General features: G+C 35.0%; 3 protein-coding genes and 1 non-coding gene across 5 annotated transcripts; 2 read left to right on the top strand and 2 right to left on the bottom strand.

Moving 5' to 3' along the window:
- Window positions 1–256: 256 nt before the first annotated feature.
- Window positions 257–8,066, top strand: LOC117921285. Of its 2 annotated transcripts, none has more exons than XM_034839140.1 (5): window positions 257–516; window positions 1,177–1,358; window positions 2,696–3,035; window positions 5,494–6,441; window positions 7,623–8,066. In XM_034839140.1, exons 1-5 carry the CDS (start codon window positions 447–449, stop codon window positions 7,751–7,753), a joined length of 1,671 nt encoding a protein of 556 aa, XP_034695031.1. In that variant the 5' UTR covers window positions 257–446; the 3' UTR covers window positions 7,754–8,066. The 2 variants fall into 2 exon arrangements, with proteins under 2 accessions (XP_034695031.1, XP_034695032.1); XM_034839141.1 differs by having other exon boundaries at window positions 258–516; window positions 1,151–1,358.
- A 3,113-nt stretch (window positions 8,067–11,179) lies between these two features.
- LOC117920645 lies at window positions 11,180–14,766 on the top strand. Its single transcript, XM_034838246.1, has 3 exons — window positions 11,180–11,913; window positions 12,659–12,826; window positions 12,936–14,766. The coding sequence occupies exons 1-3, from the start codon at window positions 11,362–11,364 to the stop codon at window positions 14,685–14,687; spliced, it is 2,472 nt and encodes an 823-aa protein (XP_034694137.1). The 5' UTR covers window positions 11,180–11,361; the 3' UTR covers window positions 14,688–14,766.
- A 503-nt stretch (window positions 14,767–15,269) lies between these two features.
- On the bottom strand, window positions 15,270–17,286 carry LOC117919644 (dolichyl-diphosphooligosaccharide--protein glycosyltransferase subunit 4A). The gene is made up of 2 exons (XM_034836851.1): window positions 17,179–17,286; window positions 15,270–15,571 (listed from the first exon to the last, which is right to left on the bottom strand). Exon 2 carries the CDS (start codon window positions 15,569–15,571, stop codon window positions 15,458–15,460), a length of 114 nt encoding a protein of 37 aa, XP_034692742.1. The 5' UTR covers window positions 17,179–17,286; the 3' UTR covers window positions 15,270–15,457.
- A 1,958-nt stretch (window positions 17,287–19,244) lies between these two features.
- On the bottom strand, window positions 19,245–19,316 carry TRNAH-GUG. The gene has a single exon. It is a non-coding gene; the product is annotated as a tRNA-His (tRNA).
- Window positions 19,317–20,934: the final 1,618 nt, after the last annotated feature.

Raw genomic sequence — 20,934 nt, 5'->3', positions numbered from 1 at the left:
TTTAAGGTAAAATATGTGAAGATTTAGATTCACAAATTTGGATTTTTTTTTTTTAATAAAATAACCAAAACTTTATTAAGGAAAAGGCCGATATGAAAAGATAAAAAGTGGGTATATTTAAGATCACCTTTATGGAAAAATCCTTTTGATTTTGGTTTTGGTACGAATCAAACCCTTGCGTTACAGAAAAATTATCCTATTTTCAACGAAGAAGCTTAAGGGACATAAATTAAGAGAAGTGAGAAATCACAAAGGAAAAAGTAAAATCCAAAAAGTGCTCTACAGCTCCCCCTCTATTAACATTATTCCTGCATCAGTTTTACCACTCCACCATCCAAGAGTCTCTTTCCTCATAGGAAAGTTTCAATCAAAGCTTTGGTCCTTGCTATTGATCGCTTCTACTTTCCCATACAAGCTCGTATGTTCAATGGGCACGGGCACTGGTGATGCTACCGTGGAGCTGGAAGCCATGCGCAAAGACGACTCCTCCTGGCACCCATGTCGAGTCTCCCTCAGGTGAATCCTCTCTTTCCATCTTCTTACCTGAACGACTAATGGGGTTTCTCATCTCACACCATTCTGTTGGAAATTTCGATTTTTCTATGTTTACTCCAAGAAATAATTAGGGGTTTTCAATCAAAATGTATTTGAGATAGTAGGTGATGAGATGATTTTCATGTCAGCTGCATGACTGTTTTCTCCTTTTTTGGTCCTTATGCTTTAAATTAATGAACACATACGGAGTTTTTCCCTTTATTTTGTGAGTTAATTTGAAATTAATTATACTAGCATTGCATTTCTTTCCTTGGTTGGCTCAAAATGAATAGCATTCATGGTATCGTAGGTCCTTGTTTATTTATTTTTCACTTTCCTACTGTTTGGTTATTGAGTAAGCTGAGGAGTAAGGGAAGGAAAATTTGAAGTTGCCTGTTTGGTTTTCAGGTAAAACGATGAGCTTAAATCAATTAACAAAACTGTACGAAATCAATTTTTGGTTTTTTTTTTCCCTTCTTTCTGAGCTTTCAATTTTCCCTTTTTTTTTCCTGTGGTTTCTCAGCAGCCAAACAAAGCATTTGTTAGCTTTGATGAGGTTTATTGATAGTAAGAAAACCAGTTAAAATGATTGAGTCTGGCTTCTGATTGTGTACAGCTCCACTGGATTTGGCCTTATTGTAGACTTTGGGAGCCAAGACTTAGAAGACATAATATCAAATGAGGAAGAAGCACTTGCTCGTCTTCGCATTCGCTCAGTTCCTCTTCAAGGTGAGGACTGCTTGCTCATAGAAGAAGGTGAGCGTGTTCTTGCGACCCATAAGTCACATTTTAAGACCCTCTCCTTTGATGCTATGGTGGAAAAGGTATTGTCTCTCTCCCTGAATTTTTTAATTGGAAGGCATACTGATTAATCTAAGGAATCTTAATGATTCCCACAAAGTGACATAGTTGATGCGCAGAATTGCTAAAAATGGATATGGTTAGTTGTATTAATAGTGCCATGGTATGTGCAGGAAATGTCCCATGAATTTCAAATTGAATGTGATCTTATAGATTGGGGCATCATAGTGAATGTGGTAGTATGTCAGGAGAAGAAATGAGATTATTAATGTGAAATAATAACATTTTGTAAATGGGAATGAAAGCTGGGAATCAATAGCACATTACTAGGACATACTTGTTCTGCAACTTTGATTCCATTTTCAGCATTTGGACATGTCTGGAATCCTCAAAATCAGTTTCAGAAACTTTAGGACACACTCTCATCAGTGTTTTTTTTTGTTTGTTTGCTTCTTCATGTTTTAAACTTAACTACATAACTGCTAATAGGCCTAATTCAAAACAAGGACTAACTGTTGATGAGAACCTGTACATTTGGAGACCTCGTAGCTTAATACAATATGTTTCTTAAACTCACTATACAAATTTTGTGCATATCATTTAACCAATCACATCTTTTAAGATAAGTTGCTAGACATATCTAAATGTATCTAAGCTTTAGGTGTTGCAATTTGCATGTCTTTTAATTGGACCATAAAATGTTGAAAATTACATCAACATTCATTGTAAGAGTTTCATATGAAAAATGAAAGAGTAATATGTTATTATAGTTGGAAGACTAAAGAGTTACTGATGGTACAAGGCTACAAGCTTGACATGGTATATGCATCATGAATACTTTGTTGGTAAACTTATAATCAACTTTCCTAATACTTAGAACTCTACAATTCAATGGATCATGTTGGAAACCTGGGGAGTAGATTAGTATAGCTGAATGCGCTATTGGATCTGATTGCGTTGGCCTATCTCAATGGAGATGCAGGGAGGTTTTTAGCTGTACAATATTTTGTATGTGATTATATGCATTATTCATACTCACTCTTATTTAACTTTCCTGAAAACACTTTTTTGGCTCCTAACTTCCTCAGAAAAAAAGGTTTCACCGAGATATTCTTTGAGGATCCTATCCAAGTCTTCAAGGGCATAGATATTATCAAGGTTTCTTATGATTACTGATGAGAAAAACCCAGCTATTTTGTCTCACAGTATCATATCATACTCCAGTCCTCTAGTTGCTTGACATTCATGTTATATGAGATGTTTTTAAGATGGCAAGAATTATGTATTGTGATTCTTATTTTGTTATGTAAAAGGTGTACTCCTGATTGTTCAGTCACTTCCCAGTATTCATACTTAGCAGGCACTAAGAGTAAGACACTCGACGAGGATTAGCTGTAGATGTACTTTTGTGATCAAGTGGCTTCACCAAGACCTCAAAGGAGCAACATCAATTGTTCCATCTAGTTCAATAAGGAAACTGGCAACACAAAGCATCACTGTCCATCCAACAGTTGCTGCATTCTTGAAACCAATAAAACCCTTGAATTGCTCTGCTGCCCCTTCTTTTTCAACTGTTTTTGAAGATGTGGATTGTGAAGTTGACCTTCATAAATTGCTAGAAAAGCAAATAGAAGAAATCAGCAATTTAGCCGATGCATCCAAGAAGGAAATTTCAGAAGACATCCTTTTTGGGATTAAAGGTAGGTAACTAGACCACAACTTTATCAGTTTCATGAGTACTACTTTATTGGTTCCTTTTTTCTATTTATGTGATGTGTTAGTTCTTTTGTATTAGCTGTGAGTGTGTTCAGTGCAGAAAGTGTTGGTAACCCATAGAAAGAAAAGGGAAAAAAAGACTGTTGGAGCAGTTGTTTATAAAAGGAGAATGTCTTGCACCTACACTCAAAAAAAGTTCTCAAACATAGTGATAGGAATGTGGCACTTATATAATATTTTAGAACCTTCAAATAGATGTCCTTCACTTCTATAATGATTCGAAAAGGCTTTCAGTATTTTCCTTACTGATTTATTTACTGAATACCTCATGATTATGCACTTGGATCTGTCTACAAAGAATTTGGTTTCATTCTTAATGACCAGAAATACAATAGGTTTTTTTTTCCCTACACCTCTATTTATTTTAGATATATTTATGTTAGACAATGGACCCTCTTCCTCCTATTTTTTTGTACTGGTGATAGAAGCACTCAATTGTCTATTGGAGAGGGCCAGGAAGAGTGGCTTTTTATGGGGATTTATGATAAGGGGAGAGGAGGGGGGTGGGGGCAAGCACAGGACATGTCCCATTTGTTGTTTGTTGATGGCACCCTTGTTTTTTGTGAGGCTTCACAAAGTGAAATGGTTCATATAAACTAGTTGTTTATGTAGTTTGAAGCCATTTTGGAACTAAAGATAAATATAAAGAAAAGTGAGTCGATCCCAATAGGGAGGGTGGATAATGTGGAGGCATTGGCCTTAGAATTGGGATACTTGGTAGGGGAGCTTTTGTGTACCTATTTGGTGTTACCCCTAAGAGCTCTCTTCAAAGTAAAGTCAATGTGAGATAGCCAAGAGGAGAGATTTTGACAAAGATTGGCGATGTGGAAAAGGCAATGTATTCCAAAAAAGGGGAGACTTACTCTAATTAGAAGCACCTGATCCAATTTGCTTATGTTTTTGACCTCCTTGTTTAGCATGCCCGATTGAGGCTTGAGAAGTTTCAAAGAGAATTTCTATGGGGAAGCAAGGCTTTGGAGAAAAAGATGTATTTAGTGAAATAATTGATTGTTTGTAGGAAAAGAGGAAGGGAGTTTCAGGCATAGGTGCCTTCTTTTGTTTAACAAGGCTCTCCTTGGATAGTGGTGTTGGAGATTTGTTATTGAAGGAGAAGTGTTTTGGAAATAGGTTATTCAAGTGAAGTACAATGAGGAAGAAGGGGTTGTGGTTCTTGCAAAGTGAGAGAAGGGCATGTAGTTATGGGAAAATATCTAAAAGGGATGTTTAGTAGTAGAACATCCTTTGAGGTGGGTAATGGGAGAAAGGTGAAGTTTAGTAAAGATAGGTGTTGTGCAATGAACCTTTCTATGCGTCTTTTCCCTCTTTATATGCTTTAGCAGTGTCAAAAGAGGATTACATGGCAGATGTTTGGGGCGACCTAGGCCAGGGGAGCCACTAGAATCTGTATTTCTTTAGACATTTTAATAATTGGGAGCTCGACAATGCAGAAGCTTTTTTGTCTAGGTTGCAAGGAAGGTCTATGAAGAGGGAAGAGAATGATAAGGTGGTTTGTAAGACCTCAAGGAAAAATGTTTTCTCTATCAAATCTTTATCTTCCACCTTGGAAGTGGACAACCTTTTCTTTTCCCAGAGGGCATTATTTGGAATCTATGAGGGTCCCGTGTAACTTACTGGGGAAAGTTGTTAATTTTAGATCTGCTTAAGAAAATAGGGTGGCTGTTGGTGGATTGATGTCTCCTTTGAAAAAGCAAAGAAGAACCTATTAATCACATCCTTCCACACTGTTCCAAAGTAAGGGTACAATGGCATATGTAGTTCTCTTTATTTGGCATTGTATAGATACTTCCTTCCATGGTTAAGGGGACTCTGTTAGGCTGGCTTTGCTCTTTTGTGGCATTGTGTGTATTTTTTTTGGACAATTTGGAAGAAAAGTAATCGAAGAACATTCAAAAGTGAGGAGCATCCGATTCAATCGCTTAAGTGCTCTTTCCTTAGAAGTCTACTGTTTGGGTTAGTATGTTTATAGAAGAAGGTCAAATTCCTTTAATTGATTTTGTAGATTGGGTGAATCTGACTAAGGGAAAGTGGTTTTTTGTGTTATCTCTCCATGGCAAAGCTTTTTGTTTCCATTGTATATGTCTTGTGTACCTTGGTGTATAATTTTTCTTTTTTTTAATCTATAAAATTTCTTGTTATTTATCAAAAAAAAAAAAAATCCTGTTAGGCCATGACTGGAAACTTGTTGTCCTATCAATAACTTAAAAATGAGCAACTGCTAGCTAATCCATCCATAATTTTTGTCACTTCATAGCAAACTTAAAGAGGTTTAGATACTGAAATCCAAGGTTAACATGACAAAAAAATCTTAACATATGTTGTATTGCTCCACATATTTATTCTGCCTCTGATTTCTGAATGCAGCTGATATAAAGGAACAGATGGATTGCAGCCCAGTTGCTGAATCGAAAATAACCAGTTCACATTTTCAAGTTCCTCATGAGCAGGAGAATCACTTCAAGAGATCTACTCGTTCTTCGAGCAAATTACAAGTGAACATGGAAGTCAAGGATCCACTACCCCCTGATTCATCTATTCAAGAGGAGCTTTCAGAAAACAGGGCTTATCTCAGTCCTCTTGCCTCTCGTGCAGCTCTTGCCTCAATAATGTCAAACCTGCCACAAAAGCTTGAATTCTCAATCTACCATGAGGAAGAAAATGGCTTTGCCTGTGCACGAGACAATATTACTAATAAGCATGTCACTATCGATTTAATAAATGGTACTAAACCAGTGAAGGATAAGCTTTCCTCAGAAATAGAAGCTGCTTTCATACCTGCTGAAATCTTTAAATCACTCATCACAACAGAAAAGGGTGCTTCCAGAAGGCCTCTGCTTGTGGAAGCTTCTTCTGAAATAGCAAACCCAAAGAGCCAAAATGATGCCAGCCCAAGTTTATCAGGCTTGATAGAAGAGAGGAAGTTAAGACAGCCTGCTAAAGAGTCTAGATTTACAAGCTCAGCAATTCAAAAACATGCTGTAAGTTCAACTAGCAATGCTGAGATGAAAACCCATGCTGACGAAATAAAATCAGTGGCTTTAACTAACAAAAGGTTGACTCGATCAGCAGTTCATAAACAAGAAGAAAATCTGGCCATGGAGGTTAAGCAAAGGTCAGAAGTAAATAATTCAGCTCAAGATATAGAATCAAATTCTTCTGAAGGAAATGTCACAATCCCTGATAGAAAGGCACCAAAAAAGAAGAAACCAGTATCTTTACCACCTGCTGCTCAGACTAGTTCACCAGTCACTGAGGAGAGAAACAAGAAGCGAAAGATGCCCAGTGCTGTTGAGACTGCCTCAAAGACTGAAGGTTTAAAACAAACTCAAAAATCTTCTTCATTATTGGACTCATCCCCTAGAATCATATTTGAGTGTGATAATTTATATCATCCAACCTCCAACCCAGTTTTATGGCATCCTCTGCAAGTCCTGTTCTACATTGCTTCATATTTCAAATATATTTTCTTTAGTTTGGTTAACCTCAAGAAAGAGAAAGAAAAGCCCATATTATCGCCCCCGACCTCTGCCAAAGGCCTCCTTTGGTGCTATTTCTGGTTTTCCATACTCATATTTATATACCTTAGTAGATCTGTATCTTGTTCCACAGACTAAGCTTTTATTCTTAAGTTTCTCTTGAGGTTCTCGTTTCTGATTTTGGATTTTCTTATCATGATCCCTATCCACTTTGACAGAATATTGTGATGCTTGAAACTTCTACCATTTTTTTCATGTGTATTTAGGAAGTCTCTAAAGTTGGCCAGTTATTCCAGAATTATCTGCAAAACTCTTGTTTGATTCTGAATTTTCCTGAATAAAAATTTTCAAATTTGTGTTTCCTCCCACCGAAATCTGTTCTTGGCTTTATGTTTCCTATTTATTGCATATTGTTTGTTTGAGTTATGCTGTCACCACTAGCTTTCCTAGTTTTTTCATGATATGATCCCAGTCAATTCAGTAATCACAAATTTTTACTCATGCTGAAAATTCCCTCACCCTGATTTTTATTTTTCTTGATCTTAGTTTTTGCTACACATCCTACTAGTTTGTTGTTTTAATACACTGCAATAGGGTTGCATCAAGCTGGCAGACAGTATATGCCAAATCTCTTTAATCAATCAAAGTGTGTGTAATGTTTAGTTCTACAACTGATATAGCCATAAGCATTATAACATGTAGGGGCCTAGGCCCCACTAGTTTTTGGTTCCTCCCTATGGATTTAAGCAAAATTCAGCTGATTGCAATGTACTTAGCTGCTCCCATCAAATTTCATGGTTCAATATGTCTTGGGTTGTATCAATCATCTAATAATCCCAATCATAAAGGTTAAGGAATGACATCCAACCATGGGTGATAGGTGGTGTATCTTGTTGGCTATTTCTGTGCAATTTTTCAACAGCCAAATTAATTGTTTATCGTTATTATTGTTGTTTATTTTAAAGCAATTTGGATTTTAAGTTTTGCCAAGATTTAAAATGCAATATCATGTTTCAGGCAAAGTTTCAAGAAATGGTGGAAATAGTGAAAGCCAGAAGAGCAAATCAACTTCCTCAAAGAAGCAAGAGCTGCGATTCTCTCCTCGACTTAGATTTCTCCCTCGAACTCGTTCAGCAAACAAGTGTTAGCATGTTAGGGAGGTATAAACTGGTAAATTCATGGTCTCTGCACTTTTGATAATACCTTGCTTTCTTTGATCTGAGGTGAGAAAGAAAATCAAGACTATAGATTAAACTCCTCAAACAAGGTGTTATATGCATGCATATGGGATCATGACAGTATCTCTATTTGGAGGTACATTATAAGAATACTTAATAGAAAGATTAATGGGACCTCTTTGGCCTTGCAACAATATCTCTTTTAGCGGGTATGCTGTGAATATTGAATAGAAAGACTAAGAGGGCTCTCCTTAGCCTTGCAATCTTCCATTGTTTTCTTCTACTGTCTGTTCTAGTGTGTATTGAAAGATGGAGGTCTTACGAAGGAATGGAAAATGTTTGTAGGAAGAAGTTAAAGCATGGGTTGTGCAGATGGCCCATTTTTAATTCCATTTCATTCCTTTCCTTCTTAGTAAGGATTCCAGGAATCAGCCTGAAAGAATGGGTTTGTGCCTGTCACGCTTCAGAAACCAACTGGAAGACCGAGACTTTTCTGGGAATCATTCCATTTATTCACAGTTCAAAATTAGTGTATTTTTCTTTGATGGTATATGAACCTGGTCTAGAATTAAACTGAGGTCATTTTAGGATTCAAAAAAGATGGAATTGATGATGAAAGCATTCCTTGGTTTACTCATTGGAATGGTTAAATTTTACTGGGATTTTACAGGTTATAAACTTCGACACTCCTGGGAAAATCCGCCTAGAGTTGAACCCATGACCATTAAGAGATTATCTTCTACTTGAAATTGAAAAATCAGCAGAGCAAGCAGGCTATTAAGGAAAACCTGGACTTATTGCAGCCTAATTTGAAAAGCCGCTAATAGAGTGTAGAATTCAATTAGCGGTACACTGCCTGTTTGGTGACTGAAAAATGTACCAGTAACCACTAATGCAATATGGCATATGAACCCAATAGCGTACATGAAATGCAATTTTGGCTTAGGAGTCAGGACTTAAAACCAAGGCTGAAGCCTGACCATAAGCCTGAATCCATCCTTCTTTTTCTTTTCCTTGTAGCATTTTTGTTTCTTTATTTGGGTCCGTCTTGTTTGGGGTAGATCAAGTTGGGCAGGGAGGGGACATTCGAAGTTAGGATTTCTTAGTAATTTTCAAATTTAGGCCACTAATGTTAGTGGAGTTCCAAATTGATACCTTCTAGGTAACGTATGATGGTGGGAATTTTTTTAATTTTATTTCCTTTCTTTTTTGGACTTATTATCAGAACTCACCAAATAAATGTCAGTTTGTCCAACAATTTGAACTTCTCCCACCTTCAGGTAGCAAGGAAAAGAGCATCAAAATGATGAACTAACTAAAATTATTCTGGTGTCATCCAAGTGCTCTACAGTCTACACCACCATCATGCAATAGAGAATAAGTACACTTACAGTGGATATCCCATTCAAATGTGTCGCCCTTTTCAGGATTTGTTTAGGTATAATAATAAGAGAAAGATATGATTCAGAGTAGACCACCAAAAGGGGACCTAAGAGATGGGGGAGGTGACTTTGGGTTCCTGCCACCTCTATTCGGTTTCTCTACTCCCCAAGCTTTGCCAGGGCACCAGATGGCGATTTGGAAGAATTGGAATTGATTCCGGAGGCAACTGCTCTTTCATTCTCCCCCAACTGACCCAATAATTTTTATTGAAATTTGAATCAGCTGTGATTCCAAACCCCACTCTGGTTTCCCATTCCAATTTAGAAATCTAAGGATGAGAATGGAGATGAATCATGGTAACATACAGAAGAGAGGAATTAAGATACTAGCAAAGGTAAGATTTGGTTTTCATGGTAATAAATTTTTTATTTCTATTCTTTTTCTGAAAACAATCCATGCCATTAATGAAACATAAGAGAACTGATTATTCATTCTCATTTTTTTTATTCTAGTATAGCAAACATGACTTTATTAAGCTTTTGGAGAAAAGGAATCGAAGGAAAATCAGATTTTAAAGAAAAAGAATATAAAATAAAAAATTATATTAAAACGTTTATAAAGTTATTAGGAAAAGGAATATGAATAAAACGTTTTCTTCGAAATGTTCAATAAGAAGAAATAAGAATGAAATATATAATTTTATTATAAGATTTTTATATAATTTTTTTTCACATTTATCAATGTAGGTAAAAAAAACTCATTTATATGAAAAATGTGTTTTCATACGCTCATGTAAAAATAATTATAAAATAAAAACTCTTCAAAAATAATTCAAGTTTTATACTTTCATTAGTCAAAAATAGTATTTAGAATGGTCAAATATAGTACATATATCATTAAAAGATAGTATCTGAAGTGGGCAAACAAGAGGCTTTGCAGCTAGTCCTAGAAGATTTGTGGAAGGAAAACAGGGCAAATATAAAAGAAATGGGACCGAACCTATAGCACCTGAATAAGAGAAAGGTCTAGTCATGCTGTTCAACCAAAGATTCAAGCCACACAAGATCTCTGCAAGCACAAACGGCACTAGAGTTCTCCCGGCCCTGAGCTCATCAATCAGTAGCAAAAACGTAGGGTTTGTAGAGCCACTATGGAAAAGCTCATCAATCAGTAGCAAAAACGTAGGGTTTGTAGAGCCACTATGGAAAAGTAATTCGCATGTGCAAAAGCAAATCAGGGTCAAAGTTAATACATTTTATCAATAAGTGCATAAAATATTAATTATTTTTAGATATTTTTTGAAATTTTTATTTTATAAATTTAAATTTCTATTTTATAGTTTTTTTATACGAGTGTTTGAATACACACTTTTTCCAATTGCTTATGTATTGAGAATTCAAGGAAAGTAAATGACTCTTTTCTCCCCATTACTATAGAATAAAGTGAACTTGACTTAACAAATATTTTTAACACATGTTTGGACCAATAGATAAAACTTAATTGGCATCAATGCTACAACATTGGAATCGAATTTTGGAGATAATGCAAGCGATATAAATTTATTTGAATACTAATTAGAGATAAAAGTAAAAGACAATGGAAAGATAGAAAACTAAATTGAAAGTAGGAAATGTCATGATGAAAAATTTTAGAAGTACACATGTAAATTACAATAGTAAGAAACTTTTTCATGCTTCAAACTTAATCAACTGGAAACAGAAAAATTAATCCGTTTAATCACCTTTTTTTTTTTCCTCCAACATGTTCTGCTTCCGAAGGTTCCTATTCTTTACATAGATTCTGGAACAATTGTGTGTGCTGGTAAAAGAACAGATACCATGCCACTGTATTTATTGCGGAAAATAATGATGATGGAAAAAAAAAAAAGACGGCCATTAAAAGCAGTGTAGAAAACTCCGTTGGCTTGAGTCTTACGGGCTACGCTGGAATATAATAGAACACCTTTCTCTTTTTAGTAATTGAGTAGAAGCACCCTGGACGTAGGATACGGACGGCCACCTTTCCGAGAGGAGTGAGGATTCCACATTGCTTTGACTATCATCCTGTGGGTCCACTGTCATTTTCCTCTCCTGAAAATGCTCCTCTCATCCCTTCTCACCAAGCTTTCATGCTGCTTGCCTCTGTAAGCCAAGGTCCTAACTCTCCCGCCTTGGGCTACTCCCCGTTTCTTTATAATGCTGTCGCTCGCCGCTGTAGCAAGGGGCCCGACCCATGCGGTGTGGCTTTGCCGGCTAGGCTCTGCGCTACGGACAGTCCTCGCATGCTCCATAGTGGGCTGCACCACCCTCTTCGGCCCACCTCCACTCCAGCGCCTGTTAGCCTTCCCGGCATTCTCTTACGTGACGGCAGTGCTGATCGTGTCAGACGCGAGGCTCGGGGACACGTTAAGGGGATGCTGGCACGTGCTGTGCGCCACAGTGCAGGTGGTGGTTCCTGCCATGTTGAGCCTGTGGCTGATCGGAGCTGGGCAGTTGAGCACCGGATTGGCGGCGGCGGTGGTGGCGCTGAGCGTGTTTGTGGTAGGGTTGCCGGAGTGGACACATCTGATGGCGAAGAGGATTGCGTTTGGGCAGATTGTGATCGTGTACGTGGGTGCTTCTATTATTCACGGGGAGGGAGCAGGAGCCTTCATGCACCTCCTCCAAGTGGCATCTAGTACGGCACTTGGAGCCTTGGCTTCTGTCCTCGCTCTCTTGTTGCCCTACCCTCGCCTAGCGTCCGGCGAGGTAACTCCTACTCTCCTCACCCACATACACGCATACAAAGTTTAAAACCAAGCCCTCTACCTCGTTAGTTCCATGACAAAAAACAATAACAAAACTCATTATTTGAATGCTTAATTAATCTTCATTAAAATCAATTAAATTTCTGATTATATGCAGCTAATTATTTTTATTAAATTCATTTATAATTTTTTTATGTTAGATCATGTTTTTTGCAGAGAATAAATTTCTCCTTTTTTTTAATTTGCGTAATTAGGTGATAAAAACATGGCATCTTTGGCATTAATCTGCTTAACTTCAACTTTCCGACGAATAGCATCCAATTCAGGGCTACCCATGATTAACTTTGCTTATTCCGTTTGACGAACCATTCAGGAAGAGGTCTGTACGATGTACTATTGGCCACCGAATATCCAGGGCAAGTTGGCTATGCCCTATTCTTGTTGTCACCATGTATAACAGATTCGGAGTTCACTGCACTAGTCTAATCACACATCCTCAAAAAACAATGAAAATCTAGACCATGCAGTGAATATGTGTCAAATAAATTCCATTTAATGCCTCTCTGCAAGTCTGGTCTCTGATGATTCCAAGCACTTCTTTTTCCTTCATGGAATTATCCGAGTACAGTTGTTGTCCAGCACTAGCTACGATGAAGGGTAACAGGAAAATGATGTTAAAACAGTTACCATCTTGTACGGTTTTTCCCGGATTGGTAAGATTTGTTAACGCTCGTACCCTAACTCAGGTAAATGAAATATGGAAGTCCTACGCAGAAAATGCTTCAGAGAGGTTGAATCTGTTTTTGGGGGCATTCTCCGCCCCAGACAATTCCACAGCATTAGACTCAATTTCTCAGGCCAAGTTCTTTTCTGAACGGGGAGACAAGCTTCTTCAAACCATTAGACTCGTGGAGGTAAGCTGGCATACACTCTTTATTCATTTCTGTGCAGATGCATATTGCTAAATACATATGTTACTTTTAATTCCTTTAATTAAGATAAGTCATATTTCATTCTGAATAGGATGGCATTCTGTGGGAGAGACCTTGGACAAGATTCTTCAAACCCCATTGCTTCGACCCAGGAGATAGATTGCAAGCCATCGAAATACCATTACGAGGGATGGAGATTGCTTTATCTTCTTTTACTTCCTTGCCCACTGCCATTGCTGATGACCAGCTCGGAGATGCTTTACAACGAGTGACTCTGAATACCAGCCTAAGACTTGAGCAAGCTAAATGCTCCCAACCTCTTGCTTCAACAACAGTTCCTAACTCGACGGGAAAGTTTTTAGACAAACCCCTTCAGGCCCTTAAAACCATTTCCCCAGCCCACGCTGCTCCTTCAGCTTTCTTTTTCTTGTCCTGTATGCAACTCCTCCAAGATGGCTTGCCCTCCCCTCAAAATCCTGAGCCCATATCTAACATAGGTCACAAGTCAAACACCGAAGAATCAAGGAATTCAAAGAAACCAGTTACATACAGCTTCAAAATGATGTGGAGCAGTTGGAACATGAGCCTAGCCAGTGGAAGACTGGTTTTTGCATTCAAATGTTCACTTTCCCTAGGGCTGGCTGTGCTGTTCGGTTTAATGTATAACAAAGAAAATGCATATTGGTCTGGACTCACCATTGCCATCAGCTTTGCAACAGGGAGGCAAGCGATGTTCACAGTTGCAAATGCTCGAGCACAGGGTACAGCAATGGGATCAGTCTTTGGAATCTTGGGTTGCTTTGTTTTTCAAAGTTCCACGGTAATTAGGTTTCTACTTCTTCTCCCTTGGATAATTTTCGCTAGTTTTCTAATGCATAGTCGGATGTATGGCCAAGCTGGTGGGATTTCAGCAGTTATAGGTGCACTGTTAATATTGGGTAGGAAGAACTATGGCAGCCCAAGTGAATTTGCAATTGCTAGAATCACAGAGGCTTTCATTGGATTATCTTGTTTCATCATGGTAGAGATTCTCTTACGACCCAGGAGAGCAGCTACCCTGGCAAAAATTCAACTCTCACAAAGCTTGGCCACCCTTCAAGAGTGCATCAAAGAAATGGTCGTGTGTGTAGGTCAGACAGACAGTCCACATTTTGTTCTTCCAGCAATGAGAGAAAAGCAAAACAAGCTGAAAATGAATGTCAATGAATTGAACAAGTTCATTGGAGAGGCCAAGTTGGAGCCCAATTTCTGGTTCTTGCCTTTCCAAGGTGCTTGTTATTCGAAGCTTTGGGAATCTTTATCAAAGGTGGAGGATCTCTTGCTTTTTGTGGCCCACAATATTGATTTCCTCTTACAAGCATCACAGAGATTTGAAGTGTCTTGGAAAGAGATCCAAGAAAATATCCACAGTGATCTAGAACTTTTCAAGGAAACAGTGGCTTCTTCACTCAAATATCTTGTAAAGATCACTTCCATTGAGTCACTTACATTACTTGAGAAGGAACTGCAGAAGAAGATAATTGCCCATGACCTTGAACTGGGGAGACCACCAACTGCACACTGGGTTTGGAGTACAGATGATGAGGAGATAGAAAAAATTCTCGCTTCTTTTCTTCAGCATTCAGAGGAGATGATCAATGAAATCCACACTAACAAAGATAAGGAGGAGCTCAAGAGCCACATGGTTCTTTCTTTGGGTGCCCTAGGGTTTTGCATGGGTAGTTTGATGAGGGAAACAAGAAAGATTGAGAAAGGGATACAAGAACTAGTTCAATGGGAGAATCCCTCAAGCTACATAGATTTTTCTGAAATTTCCTGTAAGATCAATGCCCTTTATGTATAGTAACCTAGCAACATGTCCCTCTGATTGACAACAGGGTGGTGAACTTGTTCATAATAATCATGTACAACTTCATGCATTAACTGAGACACTTAGAAATTTCCATGACCAACAGCAAAAGGATTTCCTCTTTCAATTTAAGGTGAGACTCTGCTCCACAAGCAATAGCAAGACATACATGTCACTAGAGGTCAAACAAAGCACTTGACCTAATTATTAACCACAAAATAAGAATGGACCAATTGTCGATACATCCAACTAGTCAACTACCAAGGTTGGGAAGTGCCGTTGGTGTTAGGATTAAGGAACTTGGCAGAGAAAGTTCTAAAGAGGACTTTAACATACTCTCTAAGCAGAATCACAGTGCTGGAGAAGGAATTAGATAATAACTCTATTGGGGAACTGAGAAAATAAGCTTGAACTCCATATGACAACATCATCTCTATGCTGGAGAGGCATTAGGATTTGCCTAGACCACAACATGGACACCATCATCACAGCAGACTGCCACCACTAAATCTTAATCCAATTGAGGCAGTTGTGTCATATAAAGTGATAGGAGCACTGTTAGAGAAAACATAATTCTAAAAAGAAAATAAAATAAAATAAATTGGTTAAAGGGTCTTAAATGAGTCTGCATAAATAAGAGCAGTCAGATGATATTCATGATCCCACGTACATCGCTAACTGCATATTACTTCCATTTGTGAAAAAAGGCCGATGCCAATAAAAGTGACATGCAATCTCTATGCACACAAACAAAAATGAAATCCTCAATTGCCTTCATATTTGGGGTCGGCCATCACGTAATGGTAAGCAATTACCAGCACAAATATAAAGATACCAAGAAAATTGGCAAAAAAGCCCAGGTCCTGATCGTCAAACATCTGTAATATCAAATGCAAGAATAGCAAAAAATATTAGCACCAAAGTTCAGAGTATCACATCATTTGTTTCTATTAAAAACATAATCTAACTGTATAATAAGGGATTGTTTTGGGGAGGAAGAGGAAAGGGGGAAAAATACTAAACCATCGTTTGTTATAGCTTTTTGCAACTGCTTTTAGCCAGAAGCCAAACTTTAAGTTATTACTTCAAAGAGCAATTTTAATGTAATGAAAGTTTCATTGAACATACACAGCTTCTCGCGTAAGCTAAATAGATAAACAAAGCTTCCACAAAAACCAACCGGGTCCTTACTTGTGCATTAAGTTCTCTCTGAAGATAAGAGCATTTTTATTAAAATTACTAAACACAATTAAAAGTTCTTATTTAGCTAAAAAATAACTGTTTTTGGCTTCCAAAAAGTCATTCCAAACAACACTGGAACAAATAAAAAAAACAAACGTGTACAATCATCTAAATTGTTGAAACCATAAAACCCTGCAACCCAAGTTGGTTTCAGATGAATAGAGTTCATGTCCAGCAAAACATCCATTTTTCATGTTTGAAATCCAAAACCAGACAAGGATTTCAGCACCACCAGTCCAGATTCCTGAGTAAGACTAAGTTAGACAAGTGTGATGGTCAGATTTGTTGGGTCAAACAATAACAGGCATGAGTATTAAACAGCTTTTCCATGGCTGGTCAAACAAATAGGATGTAATAGCTGCCAAGCCTATTTGCATTTCAAAAACCTGATAGAAGTTCCATCTTGATAAGAAAGTACAATGTTCAAACCGGAAGTTCAGCAGGTCCTTGACATTAGAAAGATGCAGGAAAGTGTGCTCTATTGATTTTCACTAGTTCCAATCCTCAAGTGAAAAGGCGCCAAGAAACTTCCTGATGCCATAGGCGGTAAAACTAGACAGTGCTAAAGCTCTGATCTTGACTTAATCGAAAGGCGCAAACCAGGGTAGTTTTGGACACTGAATATCCGAAGTCTAGATATAATCAATTATGAAAGACGAGGTAGCACAATGCAAATGAAAAATGGTACAGAAGGCTTTTTAAAGGAAGAAAATATAGGTTAGACAAATGGGCTGCAAAAGTGACCTTGTTGACAAATAAGTGAAAAATTAAGGGGAGAAGATGAAAGGGCCTGTAATGCTTTATTGCATCAACTGTGGAAATTAAATTGGGATGTAGGAAAGAATTACTGGGCAAAATTACACATGGTGCAAAGTGCATCGAATGTAACCAAAGATACAATTGAATCTTCCAAACGACAGTTTCATCACAAATCTTCAACTGCCCTCGATCATCAAAATATAAGATTTGATCTATAAACAAAAACTTTAACCCTCTTGCTGATAACGCAAAAGGAAATAAAAACAAATCCAAGATTCAATATCTTAATTAATTTTAATTTTCCAACCTTTTCTAAGAAACCAAAGGAAACATCAAAATCTTACAACAAAAAGGATGGAAATTATTCAAAGATCTAGAAACCCTAGAACGAACACTAGCAATTGTAGAATATGCGATCGCATCATTCAGAAAACAAAAGGAGCACAAACACGACTTAAAGAACCAAGGGGATAGTGAATCTTACAGTGCTGCGCAGTAGATTATTCAATTCGGTGCTTCAACCCGGTGAACAATCACGATATTCTCTCTCACTCTCACCCACCCTAGAGGAATTTGGGCTTTATTCTACTCGGAACCCGCAAACCAAAACGTCAGAAATCAATCGGGACTTAGTAATTAGACCTTGATTTTACTAGAATTACTATAATGCCATTATTCAAGATGTTGGCACCAACAAAACCAAAATAAAATAACAATTGTCGGTTCTAACGATCATAAAGTATAAACTTCACATTCGTCTTATTTATGCTTGAGAATCACGATTCAAAATAATTTTTAAAAATAAAAAGTTAAGATTTTTTTTTTTTTCTAAATTAAAGATTTTTTTAAAAAAACAAGTATTAACTTATAAAATTTCTAATGTTTTTTTCACAATCAAAATTATAATTATTATTCAATTACCAAATTTCTACAAATTATACAATTATTCAGTATAAAAATTTGTATTATTATGATAAATTCTGATACTTTAGGATATTTAAAAATATATTAATTTGTTAACTTTTTTTCAAGATATTAAAAGTGCTTTTGGTAGTGATTTTACAAACATAATTTCTAAATTCCTCTTTTTTTGTTTTTCATTTTTAACCATCAATTTAATTTATAAAAAAAAAAAATTTGAAATATGAATATATAAAAAATTAAAATAAATACATGAGATATTCATATCTCATATCTTTTAAATTTTGTATGATAAAAAAATATATGGATGATATAATATATCCCACTACCTATCGTATTCCATATTTGGTTGAACATAAAATCAAATAAAATAAGTGATGAAATAATTTATCTTATTTCATCATGGATCAAACATGTTATATAATATAATATTTATTTTTTTTATCATATTTTATAACATATCCAACTAATCAAACATGATCTAAAGGTTAATAAGGTGGAAGAGGGCCGGACAAAAAAAGGTGTTGGTCATTCAGTGTCATATTGAATGCATTTATAACACTCTTCTTATATTTAAAAATCAAAATTTAATAATAAAGGTGATCATAATCTTTCATTAATGCAAAATAAAAATGAGAATTAAAAAAGATAGAATCACCAAAAAATATTATAAACTAAGTGGCATTCAAAATCCTTTTTCTTATCAATTCAAAATTAAAGATCAATGTTTAACATTTCGTCTTCTTATTTTTTTAAAATCAAAATTTAAGAATAATGGTCTCATTTAATTCAAAAGTAAATATCAATGTTTTCTCTCTTAATTTTAAAAATTAGAATTTTTCAAAATGGTATCATAATCTTATTTATTGATATATTTTATCTAGTTGATAACTTTGTTAATTTCCTACTAATTAAATGCTGCTTACTTTCTTATATCTTATTTTATTTTAAAATAATTTTATATTTCATATTAAAATATTAATAATACAAGGAATTAGAAATAAAATATTTTCTATTTCCTAATTTGGTTTTTACTATATTTTTAATTCAACAAATTGTATACGTTTATCCCTAGATTTGTGTTTAATCCTACAAAATAATTTTTAAAATATTTTTTAGTAAGTTTTAAAATCGTGTTTATCTCTAAGTTGGTATTTGATTTATTTTTTATTTTTATAAATATTTTATAATTAAGAAACTCTCTATAATTCTAAAATAGGTTTTATAAATATAAATATTTTATTTAAAAGATGGTGGAGTTTTAAAAACCTTAAGAAAGTATAGTCATTTTTAAAAAGTTTGATTATCAAACTTTAAAATTTTAAGGCTATGTTTAGTTCTCAAAAATTTTGAAAGAAAATGCAAAGAAAATAAAATAAGGAGGAAAAGTAAAAATAAATAAAAAAATAGAGTTAAAAATGATAAATTATTTTTATTTGTTATTTTAAACTTATTTATTTATTTTAACCAATCAATATAAAGATTATTTGTAATTATATTTTATTTTTTTTAGAATATTTTATACGATAACCGGTTATCGAGAAAATCATTTTTCTTAAAAAAACATTTTTTAGAGTAATTTTGACGAGAGTGTTTTGTATCAGACATGGAAAATGAGTACAGGAAAACTGTGGCTGCTGGGATTCGAGCCCAGGTCTCCACGGCCACAACGTGGAATTCTTACCACTAAACTACAGCCACATTTGAGCTTAAGTCGAGAAAAAGATAAATATTAACACAGATCTTCAAAGACGTCATAGTTAATATATATCAATAATCAGGTATATCGACATACAGAAATTGTTATTTGGGCATTGAAAATTCATTAATTGACATAATTAAAAATTAAATGCACTGTTGATACATATAAACTAAATAATAAAAAAAAATATACAAAATATTTATTTATTTTATTTTATTTTTGCAAAATGATTTTTTTTAAATGACTTAAAACTATTTAAAGGTGAATGAAAATCTTAGTTCAAAATGTTAAAATATATTTTATCTTAATTGACGTATAATTTGTTTAGATTTAACTCAAGTTGGGGGAGTTTGTGCAATTTTGAAGGTTCTGAATCACATACATGTTTTTTTTTCTATTTTATTTTATTTTTCTTATCATGTTTCAAAAGTTGTAATACTAGTTTGTTGAGTCAACAAAAACTTTAATATGAAAAATGTCAATTAAATAATACAAAAAAATAATAATCAACACAATGATATATGAGTTTTTAATGTGGTTTAATTAATTATATGTACATCTACGAATGTGTAAGAATCTCTCAATAATACAAAGATAAAATAATATATATAATAATATACGAGGTTTTAATAACCAATTATACTTACATTCATTAATGTCTAAGAATCTTTTCAATATATCATAAAAAATATTATAAAGGATAAAATAAATGATATTGGAGTTTTTATGTCACCATCCATGACTAATCCTTTACATGTTAGAAATCACATAATAAGATTCTTCACAAATTTAAATAATCAAAATTAATCAACGTGGCACAATATTCTAATTTTATAATGTTTAAGCGAATCAATATTATTTTTTATACAACACTTATATATATATATATATATATATTTAAAAAAAAAACAATTTTGGACATTTGTTAAAATTAAAATAAATGTGATGTGTTAGGACTTGTAACGAGTCAAGTGAGATTAAAATAAAATAATAGAAGAAACCTTTCATTATTATGATTCTACAAGCGATAAAACATCTTTTACACGTAGGCTCTCCTTTATAGATGGGCTCTAGAGATGCCTTCTACCACTTTGTCTTATCGTGAGATTTTGTATAGGTGCTACTCCAAGTCAGCCAATACCTTGTTTCGAGATGATGCAAAGTTGTCATGGCTTTGGAGGCATTCTCCGCTCATCTTATAGATTTTGTTTTAAAGTTAAAATTTATTTAATGGGAATATCGTGCTTTACATCCGCTCGGGTTTGAAAATTGGTCCAACATCTTCGTATCCCTTATATTTAAGCGTAAAACTTAATAAATAAGCGAAAATTGAGTTGAAAAACGTTACTTTTCAAAAATTAAAATTCTTAAATGTTCTTTATGATTAAAAAGAAATATAAAAAAAACAACTAACTTCCCACTTCTTTCTCTTTCTCTCACTTTTCATTCATCTTACATTTCTCTCGTATGTTAATCGTTGAAACCATGTAAATTAATTCACAGCTAGGGTGTCACTATTTTTACCAATTATTTTTCTCTCAAAAACCTTGATAAATGAATATCATAAATCAATGATTAAAAATTATTATTACTATATTTTTTAAATAAATATTTTTT

Source organism: Vitis riparia, chromosome 8, assembly GCF_004353265.1.
Source record: "Vitis riparia cultivar Riparia Gloire de Montpellier isolate 1030 chromosome 8, EGFV_Vit.rip_1.0, whole genome shotgun sequence".
Lineage (NCBI taxonomy): Eukaryota > Viridiplantae > Streptophyta > Magnoliopsida > Vitales > Vitaceae > Vitis > Vitis riparia.
This window is presented reverse-complemented; position numbering and strand designations above follow the sequence as displayed.